The sequence below is a fragment of the Vitis vinifera genome, chromosome 8, assembly GCF_030704535.1.
Source record: "Vitis vinifera cultivar Pinot Noir 40024 chromosome 8, ASM3070453v1".
Classification (NCBI taxonomy): domain Eukaryota; kingdom Viridiplantae; phylum Streptophyta; class Magnoliopsida; order Vitales; family Vitaceae; genus Vitis; species Vitis vinifera.
The window spans coordinates 15,632,649-15,650,766 of record NC_081812.1 but is presented as its reverse complement, the minus strand read 5'-3'; the positions used below and the strand labels follow the sequence as shown (position 1 = coordinate 15,650,766).

Below are 18,118 nucleotides of genomic sequence, written 5' to 3'. Positions count from 1 at the left end.
AAAAAATTAAATATAAAAAATAAAAAAATAATTAAAATATAAAAATGTTAAATCCCAAAATTTTTAAGACATCCTCATGAAAACTTATTGCTCTTCTAATAAACCTAAAACGTGAGGCATAAGTTTCAAAACAATTATAATATTTGTACATCACAAACCAAAATTTAACAAAGGTGTTCTTACAATTTTCGGATCGCGTCAGCATTATTTTTCATTTAAATAATAATAAAATTAGATTATCTTCATCGAAAAAATCCAAGAAGACATATAATAAATAAGCAAATAAGGAAAATAGAATCAAAGCAACTGACAACGGCCGATAAACGGTCCCACCATCTGCAGTTCAGATGAGTAGGCTGAGATGTAGGGAATCAAGGCGAAAGGAGGAGAGGTTGCCTCTGTTTACGATGGTACCTTTCTTGCTTCTACCGAGACTGTAAACTTTGAATGGTAGAAGACTCTCAAGATTCCAAAACCCCACGCATAAACATCTTCTCAAGCTCCTTCTCACCAAACCCTACCCTCAGAGCATAACTCCAATGATACGTCATAATAATTATAATAATAATAATTATTATATATTTTTTTAGGAAACAAGTTATAAATATAAAGGCGAAATGGAAGCCATTGTTTCGATGCTGTAGTTTCAGATCCACACTGTTGTTTTTCTTTTAAAATAGATTTCTATTTTAGGGTTTCCCCCCAATTTTTGGTAAGGGTTGTCTGAGAAGTGAGAACCGGGAAAGAAAAAAAACCCTAGGGTTTACGAGGCGATGTCTGCAGGAGTCTGTGGGAAGCGGGTGGGTTTCGAAGAAATCTTCGGATCTTCTTCGACTTCGTCGAAGAGGTCCAGGTGCTCCACTTTCGGATCTCCGGTCCGATCGTCCGATTTCGGATCCGGATCTGACGATTCGGTTTCTGTCTTGCTCCAAATGTTCCCTAACTTGGACCGTGAGGTGTGCTTCCATGTTTTGTCATTACCTTCTATTCGATTCTTGAATTTTAGTTTCATGAAGGTTTGATCTGAAGAACTGCTTCTTGTTTATTATGTATTTTTTGATGATAAAAAATTCAGATCGTTAAAATAGGAATTTCATGTCTTATTTACATTTTAATCTGAATTTCTCTATTTATTTCATGTTTTATCTACTTTTTAATCTGTATTTATTTCATGTTTTATATTCATTTTAATATGAATTTCTCTATGTACTGGGTTAATTAATCACATTATTGTTTTCACTTAGTATTTATTTGTAATTTTTGGTGTATTCAATTTGATGAACATTGTAGAAAAGTGCAGTTTGTTGATTTAATTTCATGAACAGGTAATCTAAAATTTTGCAAATCATATTGTAGGAGACAATAATCCCAAGAGCACAAAAAATAATGTCAATCTCTATTTGAATTTCCTTGTTATCGATCACAAGACAAGCCATTAGCCCATTACAAGAGAGCTAGGGTTTGTTACTAAATGTTCTCTTAATGGGGTACATGCCATCCTTTTTCTAGTAGTTACACACTTGACATTCCTATTTGGTGGTGACATGAGGCTCACCTGAAGGGAATAGTGGGGCTAGTTGTTGGTTTCTTTGTTGTGCTGGGTTGACTTCCATTTATCAAACTCAAATAAATTGCAGTTAATGGAATGGATATGGAGTTGTCAGATATCATCGGTGGATGCCATACCATTCCCCCTTGCAGTTGGATGATGTCAATTGCATAGAGGCAAGTCTAGCATTTTCGCACTCTCCTGGTGAGCACATGTGTCCCACACCCATCATTAGGCTGCCACAACTTCTGGGGCTATGCCCTTTTCAAGGTGGCCTCCTTTTAAAATTTTAAACAATTTCCAAAATCTCTCCCTTATATTTTGCATCATTAGAGGCTAATGAACTGGTGTGCTGATGGTGAACTGTCACCAAGAAGGCTATAAAAGGGGGCTCCATTGGTAGCACAGACTTTTTTCCCCACTACCTTTGTTTCTATTGCTAACCCTGTTCACATTCTTCATCATTGATCTAGGGTTATTGGCATAACATATAATCTTTATCCTTTCTTTTTCTCTTCTTTTGAAACTCCCCTTTTCTCATGTTACTTATATTTTTAGCTCCAATGTACCTTCATTATCCTTCTAACCTTCCACCACTGCCTGTCTTTATTAGTTATGCTACTGATTTTATCCTTTTTTTTTTTCTCGTCTTCTCCTTATATATATATATATGGTTCCTTTTTGTTTTTGCATCTGTTGATCGGTCATTCTATTTAGCTCCTAGGTGGTTCCTGGTTCTCTTTATTGTTGTCTATATATCTCTTAGCACTTCACCATGCAACATCTATGTTCCCTTCCACCTTTTTCATCCTCCTTTTATCTTTTTGTTAACTTTGTCTTGTGAGATGGCAACTCCCTGCAATCTAGATACCCTAGAGGCCATGTTCTGTTTTCTTTACAATATCAACAAGAGAGTCCATATTCGTCTACTTCCCCATTCAGAAGATCCCAACTTTCAAACAGAAAATCATAGCAAAATAGCCCTGTACTACTCCCACTTCTAGGCAAGGTTACCATTTCAGGCTCTTATTGGTCACTTCCTTCACTTCTTCTAACTTCATATTTGCCAAATCCACCCCAATGTTATGAGGCTGTTGGTTGGGTGCCTAATACTCAAATCATCAGCATAACCTAGATGTTGGGTTGGGGGAGATATTGTTTATATATGTTTTGAAGAAGATGGAAAAGGAAAGCGCCTACTTGCTCTCTCCTGTAAAGAGGTCACACTCTTTCGTTTTCAATCTCCTTGGCCATAACAAAGTTTGGGAGAATGGTTAAGTTGAAGCATCCGAGGACTAGGAATTTGACTCAAGGGAAGAGAAGTTGTGGGATGTTCTAAGAACATTTGACCGACTAGTTAGGTGTTTCTTGTCCATCAAGTACTTAGCTTTCTTCCATTTATCCTTTTAAATTTTCTATGCCAACAAACTTGGTGAATATGCAAGGTAGCATGGGTGCTTTTGCTATTGGATTAATAATGAGCATGTAAAAGTACTTGTAGAAGCCAGGAAGAAAAGAAGGCTTATTTCTTTAAAGGAAGTTGATCAATGCTAATAGAGCTCTTGATCACTTTCCTTCCTCCAACTTTGCAAAATTTGAAATCTAAGAGCCTCCACGTCATAGAAAACAACGCTTACCAAAGTTTAAAGTTCTTGAATCATTAGATCACATAGCTCCACTAGAAGAGATTGACTTGGAATGGAATTTTTTTTCTACCACTTATGACAGAAAAAAGGCCAAGAACATGCCTAGAAGCTAGAAAAGGCTTGTGGGGAGTTCAAATGGGCAACTGAGCAATCATGTGCTTGGTGAAAAATGGCCTCGAGAGATGGAATTAGTTGGAATCTCAAATAAAGTCATTCCTATATCTTTTGTTGCCAACCTAATAGAAATTGTTGATAAATTTTTGTCAACTATGCCACCTTCCTTATAGAGAGCTAGGATTGAAGATAGCTCCCCCAATTTGCAATTCAAGTTTGGTGGATTTGCTCAAAGCTATCCTTGGATCATCCTTTCCAAAGTAAGTTTCAAGACCCATTTTCTTAGTAGAAGACCGAGAAAGATTGAAAAATGTTGCCTTGTCAACCGTGATCACAAACTTTCAGAGAGCAACCAACATGGTAATTGTCATTGACTTGAGATTCGTTGCAAAAATTTTTCTTTTTAGTTTTAATATGTGCATAACATGGTAATTAGATGGCTAATACTTGTAGATCATTGCTATATTTGCTAGCATGATGTCAAAAGTGAGTGAAACATAAAGTAGAAGAAGAAGAATAAGATGGTAGAGAGAGCTAAAGTGGGCCACAATTGTGGGTTTGGTGGATTGATGGTGCCCATGAAGGTTGGCGGTAGCAGTGCTTGGATGTTGATGGCCATGGTAGATGGCAGAGATGAGAGAGAGGAAAGAAAAGAAAAGAAAGAAGGCAGAAGAAGAAGAGGGAGGAAAAGGAAGAATTGGGAAGTTAAAGTGGGTGGCAGTTGTGCGTGGGGAAAAGGGGATGATTGAGAAGAAATAAAGAAGAAGAGGCAAAGAGAAGCCTCGCTGAAGAAAAAGAGAGAACTTTTTAAAAAGATTTTTTTTATGTTTCCTAAACAATATCCTTACTTATTTCCTTAAAAAATTCCTATTTCATCCTAAAAATTCTTATTTTCCCTTAAAAATAGTTCTTATTTTTCCCTTTTCTAATTCTATTTTTTTCCTCCAAAATAAATAATATAAAATAAAACAAGATATAATAATACAAATAAAAGTGTATGGGCTAAGATTAAGAGGGCCTAAAATTTATAATCCAATAGACTTAAAATCTATGAATAAAAATGGGCCTAAAACTTTGGATAAAAGACCCTAGGACCAATTTTGGGGTATACAACACACTTGTTAGAGTTCAATCGCATCCCAAACTTTAACCTTATATTTAAAGCTCTCTTGCAAGTTAGTGCATTGAGTCTCTAGTCTTGATTAATTTTTTTTAATAGGCGAGTCTTTAGTCTTGATTAATATGTCACCTATATAAAGTCTTCATGGTCTTGTTGATCAAATAAAAAAACATCTTCAAAATAACCTATATATAAAAAAAAAAAACAAACAGAAAAAACATCTTCAAAACAAGTCATTAATATATTACACTCATGTTTTTTTTTTTTTTTTTGATAAGTAAATTTGACACTCATGTTCTTTAAGCCCAAAGGGTATTACTTGATAAGAGAAGTTGCCCTTCTTCTTAATGAAAGTAATTTTCTTTGCATCGGTGGGCATAGTTGTTAAAAACTTACAATACACGATATGATACATTTTTTTATGGAAATTGATATGTATCACAATCCGTATCTTATTTTAAAACGTAGCTTACAATACATATACAATACACAATACAATACATGATATAATGATACAACGATCCATACATCTTCAACTATTTTCTATAATTAAAAAAAAATCAAATTATTATTATCATTTTTTTTGTTAAAAAAATTTACTATATCAAATGTTTAAAATATACTAAAAGATTAAAAATTGATCATAAAAATGAGAAATAGGTAAAATAATCTTATAAGAAAAACTACATTGTTGTTGTCAAATGTTGTATTAGAAGTCAAGTAAATTTATTTTTACAATGAATATTGGAGAATTTTCATTTGAATGATTTGAATGTTGACAATGAAAATGATGGTGATTAGTGAATAAAAACTTTTACTTAATATGGAACTTTGAAGAGACATATAAAGGTATATATATATATATATATATATATCAATCAACAACACAATAAGTACATATGCCTAGTTAGGATGTCCAACAAAAAATCATAGCTAAAAATTGAAGAAGTTTGTTTTTGTGGATTATGTGATGAATTTATATATTAAAGTCATATTTTGTTAATTTGAACTTGTCAAAACTTTAATATTCAGTGTTTTCATATGATACGATATAGTTTAACTATATAGATCCTACTATCTTCCATAAAATTGATTATATATTACTCTATACTTCATGCTTTCAATGGATATGCACACATATGCATATTTTTTTCCTATTTATTTTTCACTGTATAAAAAAACTTATGATACATGATACTATCATGATATAGAAAAATAGAAAAACGATACACAATACATTTTACGAGTTAACAACTATGTTGGTGGGATCTTTTTTGATTTGTTTGTATCCAAAATAGGCACCTATAAATGACAACTTGTTACAATTTGTTGTAGCATCCACCAATTGATCAATTCAAGGCAATGGAACTCAGTCCTTTAGGCAGGCCTTGTACTGGTCAGTGCAATAGACACAAGATCGGCGTGTTCCATTCTTCTTCAAGACATCGACTGCATCGACTGACCATCTGGGATACTGCACTTCCTTTATAAACCCAACCTCCCTCATCTAGCATCTTTTGGATCTACATTGGGATGATGGATTGCCACCAAGGAGTCTATTCCTGGCACACACCAGATATCCTAGGCAAAAACTTCCACATAATCTTTCAACAATTTAATCAACTCCATCCTCTCAAAAGGCTCTAGCCTAGTCATACTTCTCAGACAAAAGAGTATTTGGCCAAGTTAACTTTTCCTACTTCAATGTTAGAGAAGTGGTGCCCTTTCCTTCTTGCCACCTGTTGTTGTTATAATTCCCTGTAACCAATGTGTAACATCTTAAAAGCTCCCTTCAAAGCTACACAATTACATTTCCTAGTGAAGCTTGATCACCTGCTATCTCCATCACTCCCTAGCTAGTCAGAAATGATATTTTTGGTGCAAAGTCAATGGAACAAGCTTCATATGATAAATCCAACTCTACCTCAAAATAACATTATAAGGAGAGATAACATCTACCACAAGGAACTTCACCATAATAGTCATCATTCCAGTGTTAGGAACTTAACTGTAATAGTCATTGGCCCAACGGCTGATTGGCAGCATCACTTCGCCTATTAGACTGACAAAATCTCTATTAAACTTGACAAGGGAACTTGTAGATGTCAACTGGTTGAAAGGCAACCCCATTTTTGTATTGGTGGTCTTGAATAAAATATTGGTTGAACTGTTTGTGTCCACTTAAATATGCTATAATTCTCAATTTGCTACCAACAAATTCATCAACAAAGTATCATCATGTTGTCGTGACATCTCGTCACAACTCACTTGCACAAAAACCAAATCATTGCTACAATCTAAATCAATTCTGATGGGTTAGATGTTGACACCAACTTGGTTAACTTGCTACAAGTTTCCTGTCTGAGTTGGTGGATATCTGCCATGGATGACTGAAATGATTCACCGCAACCCTCCATCACCATTTCATTAGGGGGATTGTCAAGTTGGCAGGCTTCTTGAACTCCTTCACAAGAGGTGGAAAGGAACTGACCCGACACACCCCTTTTCAGCTACATCTTTATCACTTACTTCAAACTTCTACACTCTTTAGTGATATTTCTATGCACCCTGTGATAGCAATATATTGATTCCTGTCTCACTTCAAAAGATCTCCTTTAGGCTAAGATGAAAATTGAAAGTCCTAAAGTTTGCACTATTCCTAGCATACTTGGTATAGGGAGCATTTAACTTGGTGAACATGAAGTCTGCATTTCTCTTTGTTGATCTAAATATGCACCTCCCTCCAGCTGCTCTCTTTGTATGTGCCGTTTGCCTCATTATGGTGTTACCAACTCCGTTGACTACCTTTTTCTTTAGAGTTGGCAGCTATTATGACCTTAGGGTGAGAGGCTGCGATGTTTTCTTGGCATCCTTCTTTTTTTTTCCTCTTTGATAGGTAAATTTTTGCCCTCATTAGGAATTGAACTTGGAACCTCCCACAAACCCTCACCAACCCTTTACTACTTAATCCAAGCCTCCTCAAGGGTTGAGGACTCTTCCATACTTTCAGGTTTCTTCTTGTGCAGTGGCATGTGCAAATTGGAGTTAGGAAGCAAACCACACTGAAAGGCAATTTCAGTCATCACGTCATCATAGGCATTTGCTTGTACTAATGTGGCTGAGAAGTGCTGCACATATTCACTCAAAGTTTCTCCCTCATTCATCTTAATATTGAAGAGCGAGTCCACATCACGTTGTTGGCCTGAGGAACACATGTACTGAGAAACAAATACAATGCTGAGTTTTTAAAAAGTTGAAATGGGCCTACTGGGGAGATTGTGAAACTAAATTAATGTGGGTCCTTGAAAATTTGTGGGGAAAACCTTGCACATTAATGTGGGTCAATCGACAATAATGCATAAGGTGATCCATTGAGTACCCTAACCCATCATAAGCTTGAAATTTAGGGAAAATAAATCTGATGGGTACCTCAACATCTATGATTATGGGAGAAAACGGGGAGCTTGACAACATTTGGACTGTTTTATTGATCAGGTGGTAGGAAGTCCTTCCTCTCATAGAATCTACTCCACCTTTCAACTCAGTAAGTTGGATCTCCAGGATACCTCGTTCTTTGTGAGACCTAGCCTTCCCATTTCAAACCAATTTCCCCTCTTCCGGGGAAGGAAAAGAATCCCCACACAAAGATCACAGTGCTGAAAGATAAGTCATCATAGTTAATGGTAGAGATGGAGATCGTTGAGCATGTGACTGTTGTCTTAGTTCCTCATTGTCTCAAGCCAGGATTTCTTTCTGCTGGATTAAAGACTGCAACTTTTGGTTAAACTGGTCTTCCTGTTGTTCCAGTTGCGCACAAGAATCCCTTAAAATATTTTTCCCTCTGTTTAGTTCAGTACTTCCAGCTCCTCCTGCTAGATCTGCTTGGTGTGACATTCATTTTCCCATAATTGTTGCTAAATTGTAGAAGACAATAATTCCAAAATTAAAAAAATACTGTCAATTATCTTTTGCTTTTAAATTTCCTTTATATACATCACAATACAAGCTGTTACAAGAATGTAGGGGTTGTTCATAAATGTTCTCTATATGGGGGACATGTCATCTTTATCTAGTAGTTTCAATCTTTCACACTTGACATTCCTATTGGATTGTGACATGGGGGGGAGGGGGGCACCTGGAGGAATAGTAAGGAAAGTTGTTGGCTTCTCTGCTGTACCAGGTTGACTTCCATCTGCCAAGCTAGAATGTATTGTAGTTAACTGAATGGTTACAGAGTTACCAGATATCAACAATGGATACCTCACTTAGGCCATGACATTTTTCATTTTAATACTATAGTCCTAACTTCCATGGTGGACGTTTGATGTTTTAATTTAAATGTTCTGTAAACCATAATTTAGCAATTCTTGTGCACTCTCTTATGGTTTATAGATTTTATACATGACAGTTTGGTTCAAAACCAGTGCCTAATGAATATAATATGATGTTATTTGGAAATTAAATTGGATTTTGATATAAGCTTTCCAATATCCAATTTAAATATATAGGTCAATAAAGAAACTTGATGATGCTTTGTTTTGTTGGTGTTGAAATTAGAGTGCCTTCTATTTTTTTGTTGGTGTTGAAACCGGAATGCCTTCTATTTTCAGTCCTTGTGACTATAACATGAGGGTAAGTTTCTTAAGAATGAGCCATTCTTATCTAGTGATAAGATAGCTAATGACCCTGTTGGTTTCCCAACAGGCAATCTGGGTCACTGACCTTGGAGTGGGCTTTGGCAAAATACAGGGAGACACAAATCATGTTCAGGGTCAATTGTGCTTCTTTAAGACAACTGTTAAAGAGTATATTAATAGTTGTCTAAAAGAAGTACACTTCTTCCTGTGTCGTAGGGTACCAGAGTAGCACCCCCATTTTTGTTAGATGCCTATTGATTCATCTTTTATACTTTTGTGTATAAAAAAAAAACCAACAACTATTAAGAGCATGCAGTAATGAATAATGATGCTCATTGTGCAAAAGGCAGGAAAGTTGGGGTGAAAAACCAAAAATAATATTGTATCATTAGTTAATTCATTTTCACCCCTTGTGCTTCTACCTTCTAATTATCTCGTTTTCTTTTTCCATATAGATGGTGGAAACTGTTCTTAGAACTCATAATAATAAAATTGAAGATGCAATTGAGAGTCTTCATGCACTTTCCCTTGGTGATACTATTGCAAGAAATGAATCACAAGGACTCGATTCTGCGATGATGGGAAACAATGACACTGGTCCTGCTCAGAGTGAGCATGAATGTATGCTGTTTTTTATTCTTTCATTTCCTTGATTACTTTTAACAAAAATAGCTCTTTTTCTTTAGCATTCAAAATTTATGTCTTTGGCTTAGACAGCTCTTTTTTGTTTTTGTTTTTGTTTTAATCTGTAAAAACCAGATGGTCAGACGACGGAGCAGAAGGTTGAAGATGTGCAGGACCTCAAATCGATGTTTGAATTTGGAAATGCAATGGATGGGTCCAAATGGGTGGATCTTTTTGTCCATGAGATGATGAACGCAACTGATCTTAGTGATGCTAGGGCACGAGCAGCCAGGATTTTAGAGGCTTTTGAAAAAAATGTTGTTTCCCACTCAATGGAATTAAAGGAGGTAGTTAAAATTTAAATTTTCACTTCATATTCTTTGGCTGAATAGTTACCAAGATGGAACCTGAATTTGATTTTCATTGCTATGGTTCTGTTAATGTGTTTTTCTGTCTCCATGGTGCAGCTGGAGCATGCATCTCTGAAGGAACATCTTCAGAACTTCTTAAGAGATAACCAAATTTTAAAGAGAGCGGTTGCCATCCAGCATGATCGCAACTTAGAGCAAGAAGAGAGGGCTAGGGAAGTGCAACAATTAAAGGATGTGATAAGACAGTACCAAGAACAAGTTCGAGCTTTAGAGGTATCTACCTTTACTTAGTTATTCTACATTTGATATGGTATTTATATTCCTTGTCCTTCTTCCAACACTAATTTGATCTAGATATGGCACATTGGTTTGTCTTGATCTATTTTCTCTGTATTTTTCTTGTCAGTCATGTCTGAGTAGGTATTTTTCTGGTAACTTTACCAAGATAACCTTTTTGTGTTGTGCTGTTCACTTGCATTTTCAGTTGAAACAGGCTTTTGTGCTGTGTCATTTGTTGAGATGTTCCATTCTTTTGAGTGATCAGTGGTTCATTTTTCAGATAGAAATTGATTGATCAGATTTGAAAAAGATCCTGTAAGACTGAGGGTGAAGGTTAATCTTTATTATAGAGGCCAAAAGAAAAGGTTAGATCATACTTAATAGGGGTAACAATTTGTGTTGGTGGATCATGCTTGTGTCGTATAAAAGTTTAGACATTCTATTAAATAGGTCAACCCAAAAGTGACACGAATTATAATCAGGTTAAAAACATAAGCCCACATGCGACATAATTATTAAACAAGTAACATGTCATGTAACCCATTAACCCATTTTATGATCAAATCATCATATTTAATTTTTTTTTTTTTTGATAGGTAAATAGATTTCATTAAGAGCCAAAGGCTAGAGAAAAGGTATACATGGAGTATACCAAAGACAAAGAAGCAAAAAATAAAGGGACAAAACAAACATGACCCTTACTTAGTGGCTAGCCAGTCTACAAAATCTATCAAAGACAAAGTATATTTAATAATCAAGTTAGGTTTTTATAAGTCTATATATGATTAATATCCCTACTAGATATGTTTACAATTCAATTAACCTATTTATTCAAAAGCACATTTAAATTGAGTTAAATATATGTTAAATAGTTTAGAGTTATTATTAGGTTTAATTTTTTTTTTTTTTTTGATAAGTAAATAGATTTCATTAAGAGCCAAAGGCTAGAGAAAAGGTATACACGGAGTATACCAAAGACAAAGAAGCAAAAAACAAAGGGACAAAACAAACATGACCCTTACTTGGTGGCTAGCCAATCTACAAAATCTATCAAAGACAAAGTATATTTAATAATCAAGTTAGGTTTTTATAAGTCTATATGATTAATATCCCTACTAGATATGTTTACGATTCAATTAACCTATTTATTCAACACATTTAAATTGAGTTAAATATATGTTAAATAGTTTAGAGTTATTATTAGGTTAATCATTATGATTATTAAATGAATCAATTAAGGTCAAATTCATGTTATGCAAGTTGACTTAAAAATTACCTATTTATTTAACAAGCTATGTAGGTCAACACAAATTTAATCCAAACATGATTACACTCAATCAAAAGTGCGAAAAGAAGGTTGAGTTCAAGTCATGTTGGTGAATTGTATCAAACTTTGTCATCTCTAATTCTTTATGATTGGCCTTTGCACAAACTTTGATGCATTGGAATTGAAAAGAACAGTTTCCCCTCTGGAGCTATTCCTGTTGTCTTCTGTTTTGGGTTTGATAGGAGCTGTTATGTTGTGGGGAAAATCAGGATCCTGAAGGATATTAGAATAAGGAGGCAGCTTCATGCGTAAGTGAACTTTACCTGCATAGTAAAGTAAAATATCTAATACAAGTTCGGTATATAGTTACTGGGTGTTAGAGAACTTATGGATGGGTTTATAAAATATTTGCCAACCATGTAACTACATATTCTAGAACTGCATGAATTGACATTTAACTGGAGAGCTGGAAAGACCTCATTGTAAATTAGGCTGTCTTTCTTTGTCCACCATGGAAGGAAAGTAGTCAGATACATAATTAAGCACCATGTAACAGAAATTGATAAAATGTCGGTGATACATGATTAAGACCTCATTGTAAATTGTCACCTGATGTATTTTGCATGGGGGGCATGGATGCACCCGTTCAACTGCATAATTCCTTCTATTGGAGGTGAATACTGGTTTGGTCTTTAGTGGCCAAAGCTAGCACATTGCCAAAGTTCCATGATCCCAAAAATACTAACATTGAAATATAACTAAATGATGAAAGACCAAAGCTGGGTACTTGTGCAAATAGTTACATTACTTTTTTGTTTTGGTGCAGCTTAACAACTATACATTAAAGCTTCATCTGCAGAGGGCCCAAGGAAGTAGCTCAATTCCTGGCCAATTTCACCCAGATATATTCTAAAGGTTGATTTGTGTTTCTTGCTTCATTTGTTGTTTCCCAATATTTACTATTTACTTATTTACATCACAAAGAGGTAACAACCTGAATCAAGGTTAGTACAAAGTTGTTGCCTGTTAAAAAAAAAAAAAAATAGTTAATACAAAGTTGTTGTACTAAATTTGCTGGATACCCATATAAGTTGAGACAAATACATATTGGCAGCTTGTGTGAAAGTTCCATGATTGAATTATAGGTAGCATGTTGTACATTTTTAGTTAGTAGATGTTCTCTCTCTTTTTATTCTATTTTTTATTTTTTAAAAATTTTATTTCAAGTGCACAATTGGGCTTAATTTCAGCTTCTTAAATATAATTTATGATGTAAAATTGGATATGTTGATTTGATCTCTGATGTAAAACTGGATATGTTGATTTAATTAGTTGTCAGCACTTTCATCTGTTAAGAGGATTTTTTGAATTGGTATGTATACAATTCCTGAAAGAAAAACTTGGCTCAGAAGCCTGAGATTCAGGACTTGTAGGCTAGTAGCCAATGGCTATACTCTTCAAGTCCTTAACCCAAATAAAGATGCTCGTCTGGCATCGTCTTTCCATTGCCCCCATTTTTGGGATCACAGAAATTGATGTTGCAGCCTGATGTCACGGACTTAGTCGTTCGCTAAGCTCGTGCGGCACTTAGGCAAGTCAAGACGCTTGATCTTGCTAAGTCAGCCTTCCTCCAATGCTTAGCTTGCTAGGTTAAGATACTCACGACTTTGAAGCTTGAGAAGCTTAGTGGACAACTCTTTAAAGAATAGAAGCTCTTATTAACTCAAGGAAGCTCTCAAGTGCTTGGAAGCTCACTTGCTTGGTTAGAAAGCATTTTGTGACACTAAGCTCATGATCAAAAGTAGAGTGAAGAAAACTTTGTCGTGGTTGCCAATGCGGCAACAGCCACAAGCATATGAAATAATGGAAACTTTGTATAAGTTGCAAAATTAACCGTGGAAATGACATCCTCAAAATTGTAATTTGACAGGCAAGATGTTGAGATGTCCTTGAATAAGAATACCGACTGTTTGAGATTCAATTCAGATGTCGGTGCTCATCAAGGCTGTTTTTGGCATTATATCAACTTGTTTCAATTTCTATGGGATTCCAAAAATAAGTAAAACGAATTGCAACTGCAACTGCAACTTTGATAAAACAATGAAGTCGGAGATTTGGAGGCTCCAGTGAAATCTAATTTAAACATAAGAGGTTTTCAGATATTTTTTATATAATGTTTTAATAAACAATTTAAAATATGAAACATATTTCGAACTGAAATACACTGCCTCCACCATTAATAAGTTAGAAAAAAATGTATTTTTCATAATTAAATTTTTAAATAAAATTAATTAAAAGCTGCATTTCGAAAATTAATTTTTTCAAAAAAATTTAGTCAATTGAGTAGCTAGCTTGTTGACAGTGAAGGGTAATTAAGTTGCTTCAGTACCGATACTTTCCTCTTGAAAGCTATTGAAGACGTTCCCCTGTGGCTACGGGATCTATTTATCAGGTCCATGTGCTGGAAACGCAGGGCACAAGGTACTTACCGTATAAAACATCGACTGAAGATCAAAGGAAACCATATTGGCTGACGAATACAATCGATCAAAAATGTGAATTCTGCCTTCCCCACTAACCAGACAAGTTACTATCTAAGAAGTTGTTTAATAAAATTTAATGATTTAAATTGACTTTAAATTAAATTATATTTAAATTATTAATTTAAAACTTATTATTTAATTTTTTTACTTTAGGCATTAAGATTATTTAATTTTTAATTTAAAATATATTTTAAATTATTAAATAAATATATTTATCCTCATAAATTATATTAGAACAAATAATACTAAATAATGGTGAAAATGGTAGAACAAAAAAACAAAAATCATCAGATAATTAAAATAAATTAGGATAAAAAGATAAAATAAAAATATAAACTTAATAATAAATTAATTATTTTTACTTATTACATACAATTAATTTTTATTTTAAATCATATTATTAAATTATTTACTTAATAACTTAAATTAAACTATTAAATCACTATTAAATTATTACGGTTGTTTACCAAACACCTACCAAATCTTATACATCCTTTACTCATTTATGAAGACTGCTGCCATGCTTAGTGCAAATAAAAGGTCTCAAATTATTTTGCTTTTTCGTTTTGTGTAGTTACAAGCCAAACCCACTCCATCCCCAAGATAAAATGACAAAACAAATGTGTAATGCAAGACTGAATACAAAGTTGGCCTGTCTTCTTCCTACACTAATCAGAGGAAGCAAAATAAAAGCAGAAAAGATTGAAGGAATATAAACAGAGAAACCGACATATTGATTTCTCAACTGGGTTTATGGTCGTAATTATGACAGTAAGCAGACGGTGAGTATATTTACTTAGGTCTTAATGGTTGTCAGTAGAGGATTGTATACTGGTTCATAATTATGGGAATATGCTGATACAAAGGACTCAAGACACCAAAATTCAGGCACTGGATTATCGAACTTGCAAATGACGAACAGCTCAAGCACCCCGCTTCCGCAATACTACTTGCATCTATCACCTGTGTAAAGCCAAATATATCTCGTGATAACAATAACAATTTCTCCTTTTTGTAGCTCCCACCAATTTGCTAGGTAAATCCATTGGTTCAATCCATTTCAGCCTGATGGGTGTTCTTTTCTGTGGATGCCAAGTATCCTGGGGGAGTTCTTGAACGCGCGAATTCAGCAAAAATTACCCATCCATCAAGAAACTGCACACCATCACAAATACAGTTACTCACAAGTACACTACTTTGAAGAGATTCAAATGATATTTGACCAGATTAATTCATATCACATAGTGGTAACTTTACCTGTTGCCACCAAGGTTTGGTCAATGAATAAACTTATGAAAAATACATACAAATTGCAATATTCTAGGCAAGCTTTCTATCATTTAACCAGGTTGGAAGATGATCTAACCTGAGCATCCAATCCCTTTATTCCTTGCTCTGCTTGAGCTATAGTGGCATATTTCACAAATCCAAAACCTTTTGAATATCCAGAGGAACGGTCTGTCACAACCCTGGCTGAGACATAAGCAAAAAGTTATCAATTTCATAAACATTTTACTCATTTATTACTAAGACTGATGCTAACAAAGTTGAATTGAGTCCTGACATTGCAAAGATTAAGATTTGAAGCAAGCAAGATCTTAAACATCAGATCAAGGACCTTCATTAATATTTTCCTTCACCAAGGGCATTTGGAAAATCAAAGAATGACACAGTGAGCTGAAAAATGAAATTGGGGTTGCCCACACTTATCTTCAAGTTGGCCAAACCAAAGTCTCATCCTAACTATTTGAATTTGCCTTTAGTAATCATGATCAACAATTCTGTTGTACCAAGGATTACATTTTTGTTAAGCATACAAATGCCATATGCATCATCCACAACATTTTATTTTTTCACAAAAAAAAAAAAAGCGCTTCTTATTTATACTGACAGAGCAAACGAAGCCCAATATAGCTTGGTCTAATCTTCCACATAAAGAAAGAATTCACACAGCCATAAGAAACGAAAGAATGTAAGAGCTACAACAAAATAAATTGTGCAAAACATTAACATAGATGAGAGGGACAGAAAACATCCATCTTGACAATGTTGCTTCTGAGAATTGTTCAATTATATTTAAAAATAAAATAAAATTGTTTGCCAGACAAAGTTTGGTAAACCAAAAGATATGATTTAAAATGAAAGGAAGAAAATTGCACTTCAGCAACATTAACTGTTCATAACACAAACAATTATAGAGTTCCTCAGTGCTATGACTATGGCTCGTCTTTAACATTAGAAAAAGAAACACAAAAGGCAACCAAAAACAAGAACAAAATTGGATTTCACGATGTTATTCCGTTATCTTCAAATTCTATTAAGATGTTTCAGATAGATAGCGCAGTTTCATAGTAACATCATTGATCCATAGATACATCTCAACACATTAAAAAATAAAAAATCTAAGAAAAAATACAATTAACTTTTGAAAATTCATCAGAGAAAAAAGTCCATTCGTAAATTTCTCTTCAATGGCAATCCATATACAAGAAAACTAACAGAGGAGTAAACAAGGTATTTGAGCAGTAACAGTAGGACCAAAATGATTTAAACAGGCCGTGCTTTCTGAATAATTGCTTTGCATTTCTTCCATTTATATGATGCATGGTTGAGTTGGGTGGATTTGCCCTGATGCCCACTGACAGAAACCATTAAGAGTAGTTGGGTACCCACTCACCCAGTTCATCCGTATGGATCATAACCCCATTCACCTGGGCAGTTGGATCCCAGTCCACAGTGGCACCCCGGGTAATCTCAATCTAATACTTTACAAAACACATTAAGAAAATAAGAAAAAGGGGATGATCAACAAGATTAATAAATTTTACTCTTACTATAATGGTTATTGAAATTTTGTTTCATTAAAAATAAAATCAACTAAATTATTTTTAAATACTTAAAAATAATTTTTATAGGTGATTTTATAAAGCAAATTTTGTGGAGAGCAAACCACCCCCTCGTCTGCATTTTCAACCAATTGATGGACAGATAAGGTTGTATTCTATGGGTCTAAGATGTTATCATGGGAGAGGGAATAACAGAGAAAGTTAGCATCATTCAGTCCGTGATTACCAGACAGATTAATCTAGCTGAAAGCTGCAAAGCAAAGCACCTGGAAATCTAGAAGACAAGAGTCTGTAGTGTGTAGTTGCACACGCATAAAGGCAGTTGCCAACAAACACAAACCAACAAGAAGTATTCTAGGAAGGAAAACACAATTACCATGAACGACTTCACCAAATTTGGAGGCCTCTTCATTCAGTTTCTCAGATGTAGTTCTCTTGTTGAGCCCTGAAACCACATATTCAGAAATCAGAATTATGCTGTAAAGTTGAGTATTGCATTGATCCTTCTCCAAAAAATTGGCGAAAAAGCAATAGGAAAATAATCACCACAAGCAGTTGAACACTTGTGGCTCGGATCAAAAGCTAAGGCTTGGTTGGTTACAGGCAAGATTTGCAAACTTTTAAAACCATCTCAGATTTCAATTGAACATGCCATTTCTCAAGTGCTTATGTTTGGCTCCTAGAAAGTGCTAAGAAAATAACAAAAAATGCTAAGAAAAATGAACGTCTTGATCCTATGAGTGAACATAAATGGATGATTATGAAGATGGATTTGATGGAGCAGTGATTACCAGAGATGAAGAGGGTGGTTGAAGGAATAGGTGCAGGTTTAGCATTAGCAGCAGCCGTGGTTTGCGAAGAGAACATTGACGTTGAAAAAAATCGCTTCAAAAGCCCTGCTCTCGTCGCCATTCTCCGTCCTCTGTTTCCACGCAGACAGCGGAGTGCAACTGTGCAAGATGAAAAACCCTAACCCTAACCCTAAACCCCTAAATGACGTTAAATGTTAAATGATTCATTCTATTACTGCATGTGGTAACCAAAGTGTCATAATTGTAATTTATTTCATATATTACTTTATATAGAACATTTAATTTGCATTTTTTAATATTTTTGAAACTA

The 18,118-nt window shown here is 34.6% G+C and overlaps 2 protein-coding genes and 1 non-coding gene across 4 annotated transcripts; 1 reads left to right on the top strand and 2 right to left on the bottom strand.

Moving 5' to 3' along the window:
* Nucleotides 1-259: 259 nt before the first annotated feature.
* On the top strand, nucleotides 260-12,732 carry LOC100247807 (uncharacterized). Of its 2 annotated transcripts, none has more exons than XM_002263063.5 (5): nucleotides 260-956; nucleotides 9,522-9,687; nucleotides 9,826-10,037; nucleotides 10,158-10,334; nucleotides 12,434-12,732. In XM_002263063.5, the coding sequence occupies exons 1-5, from the start codon at nucleotides 774-776 to the stop codon at nucleotides 12,518-12,520; spliced, it is 825 nt and encodes a 274-aa protein (XP_002263099.2). In that variant the 5' UTR covers nucleotides 260-773; the 3' UTR covers nucleotides 12,521-12,732. The 2 variants fall into 2 exon arrangements, with proteins under 2 accessions (XP_002263099.2, XP_010654304.1); XM_010656002.3 differs by having other exon boundaries at nucleotides 305-956; nucleotides 9,522-9,675.
* A 2,027-nt stretch (nucleotides 12,733-14,759) lies between these two features.
* Nucleotides 14,760-18,026, bottom strand: LOC100254516 (organelle RRM domain-containing protein 2, mitochondrial). The gene is made up of 4 exons (XM_002262985.4): nucleotides 17,788-18,026; nucleotides 17,373-17,441; nucleotides 15,517-15,623; nucleotides 14,760-15,305 (listed from the first exon to the last, which is right to left on the bottom strand). Exons 1-4 carry the CDS (start codon nucleotides 17,906-17,908, stop codon nucleotides 15,201-15,203), a joined length of 402 nt encoding a protein of 133 aa, XP_002263021.1. The 5' UTR covers nucleotides 17,909-18,026; the 3' UTR covers nucleotides 14,760-15,200.
* On the bottom strand, nucleotides 16,428-16,520 carry LOC132254228 (small nucleolar RNA snoR27). Its single transcript, XR_009466504.1, has one exon. It is a non-coding gene; the product is annotated as a small nucleolar RNA snoR27 (small nucleolar RNA).
* Nucleotides 18,027-18,118: the final 92 nt, after the last annotated feature.

Bases quoted from the DNA above. Each gene is read 5' to 3' on its own strand.
- LOC100247807 (XM_002263063.5), top strand. From the start codon at position 774: ATGTCTGCAGGAGTCTGTGGGAAGCGGGTGGGTTTCGAAGAAATCTTC. The intron at 9,688-9,825 runs GTATGCTGTTTT...TGTAAAAACCAG, and splicing joins TGCTCAGAGTGAGCATGAAT to ATGGTCAGACGACGGAGCAG. The intron at 10,038-10,157 runs GTAGTTAAAATT...TCCATGGTGCAG, and splicing joins ACTCAATGGAATTAAAGGAG to CTGGAGCATGCATCTCTGAA.
- LOC100254516 (XM_002262985.4), bottom strand. From the start codon at position 17,908: ATGGCGACGAGAGCAGGGCTTTTGAAGCGATTTTTTTCAACGTCAATG. The intron at 17,442-17,787 runs GTAATCACTGCT...ATGTGGTTTCAG, and splicing joins AACCACCCTCTTCATCTCTG to GGCTCAACAAGAGAACTACA. The intron at 15,624-17,372 runs GTAATTGTGTTT...CTTATGTCTCAG, and splicing joins ATTTGGTGAAGTCGTTCATG to CCAGGGTTGTGACAGACCGT.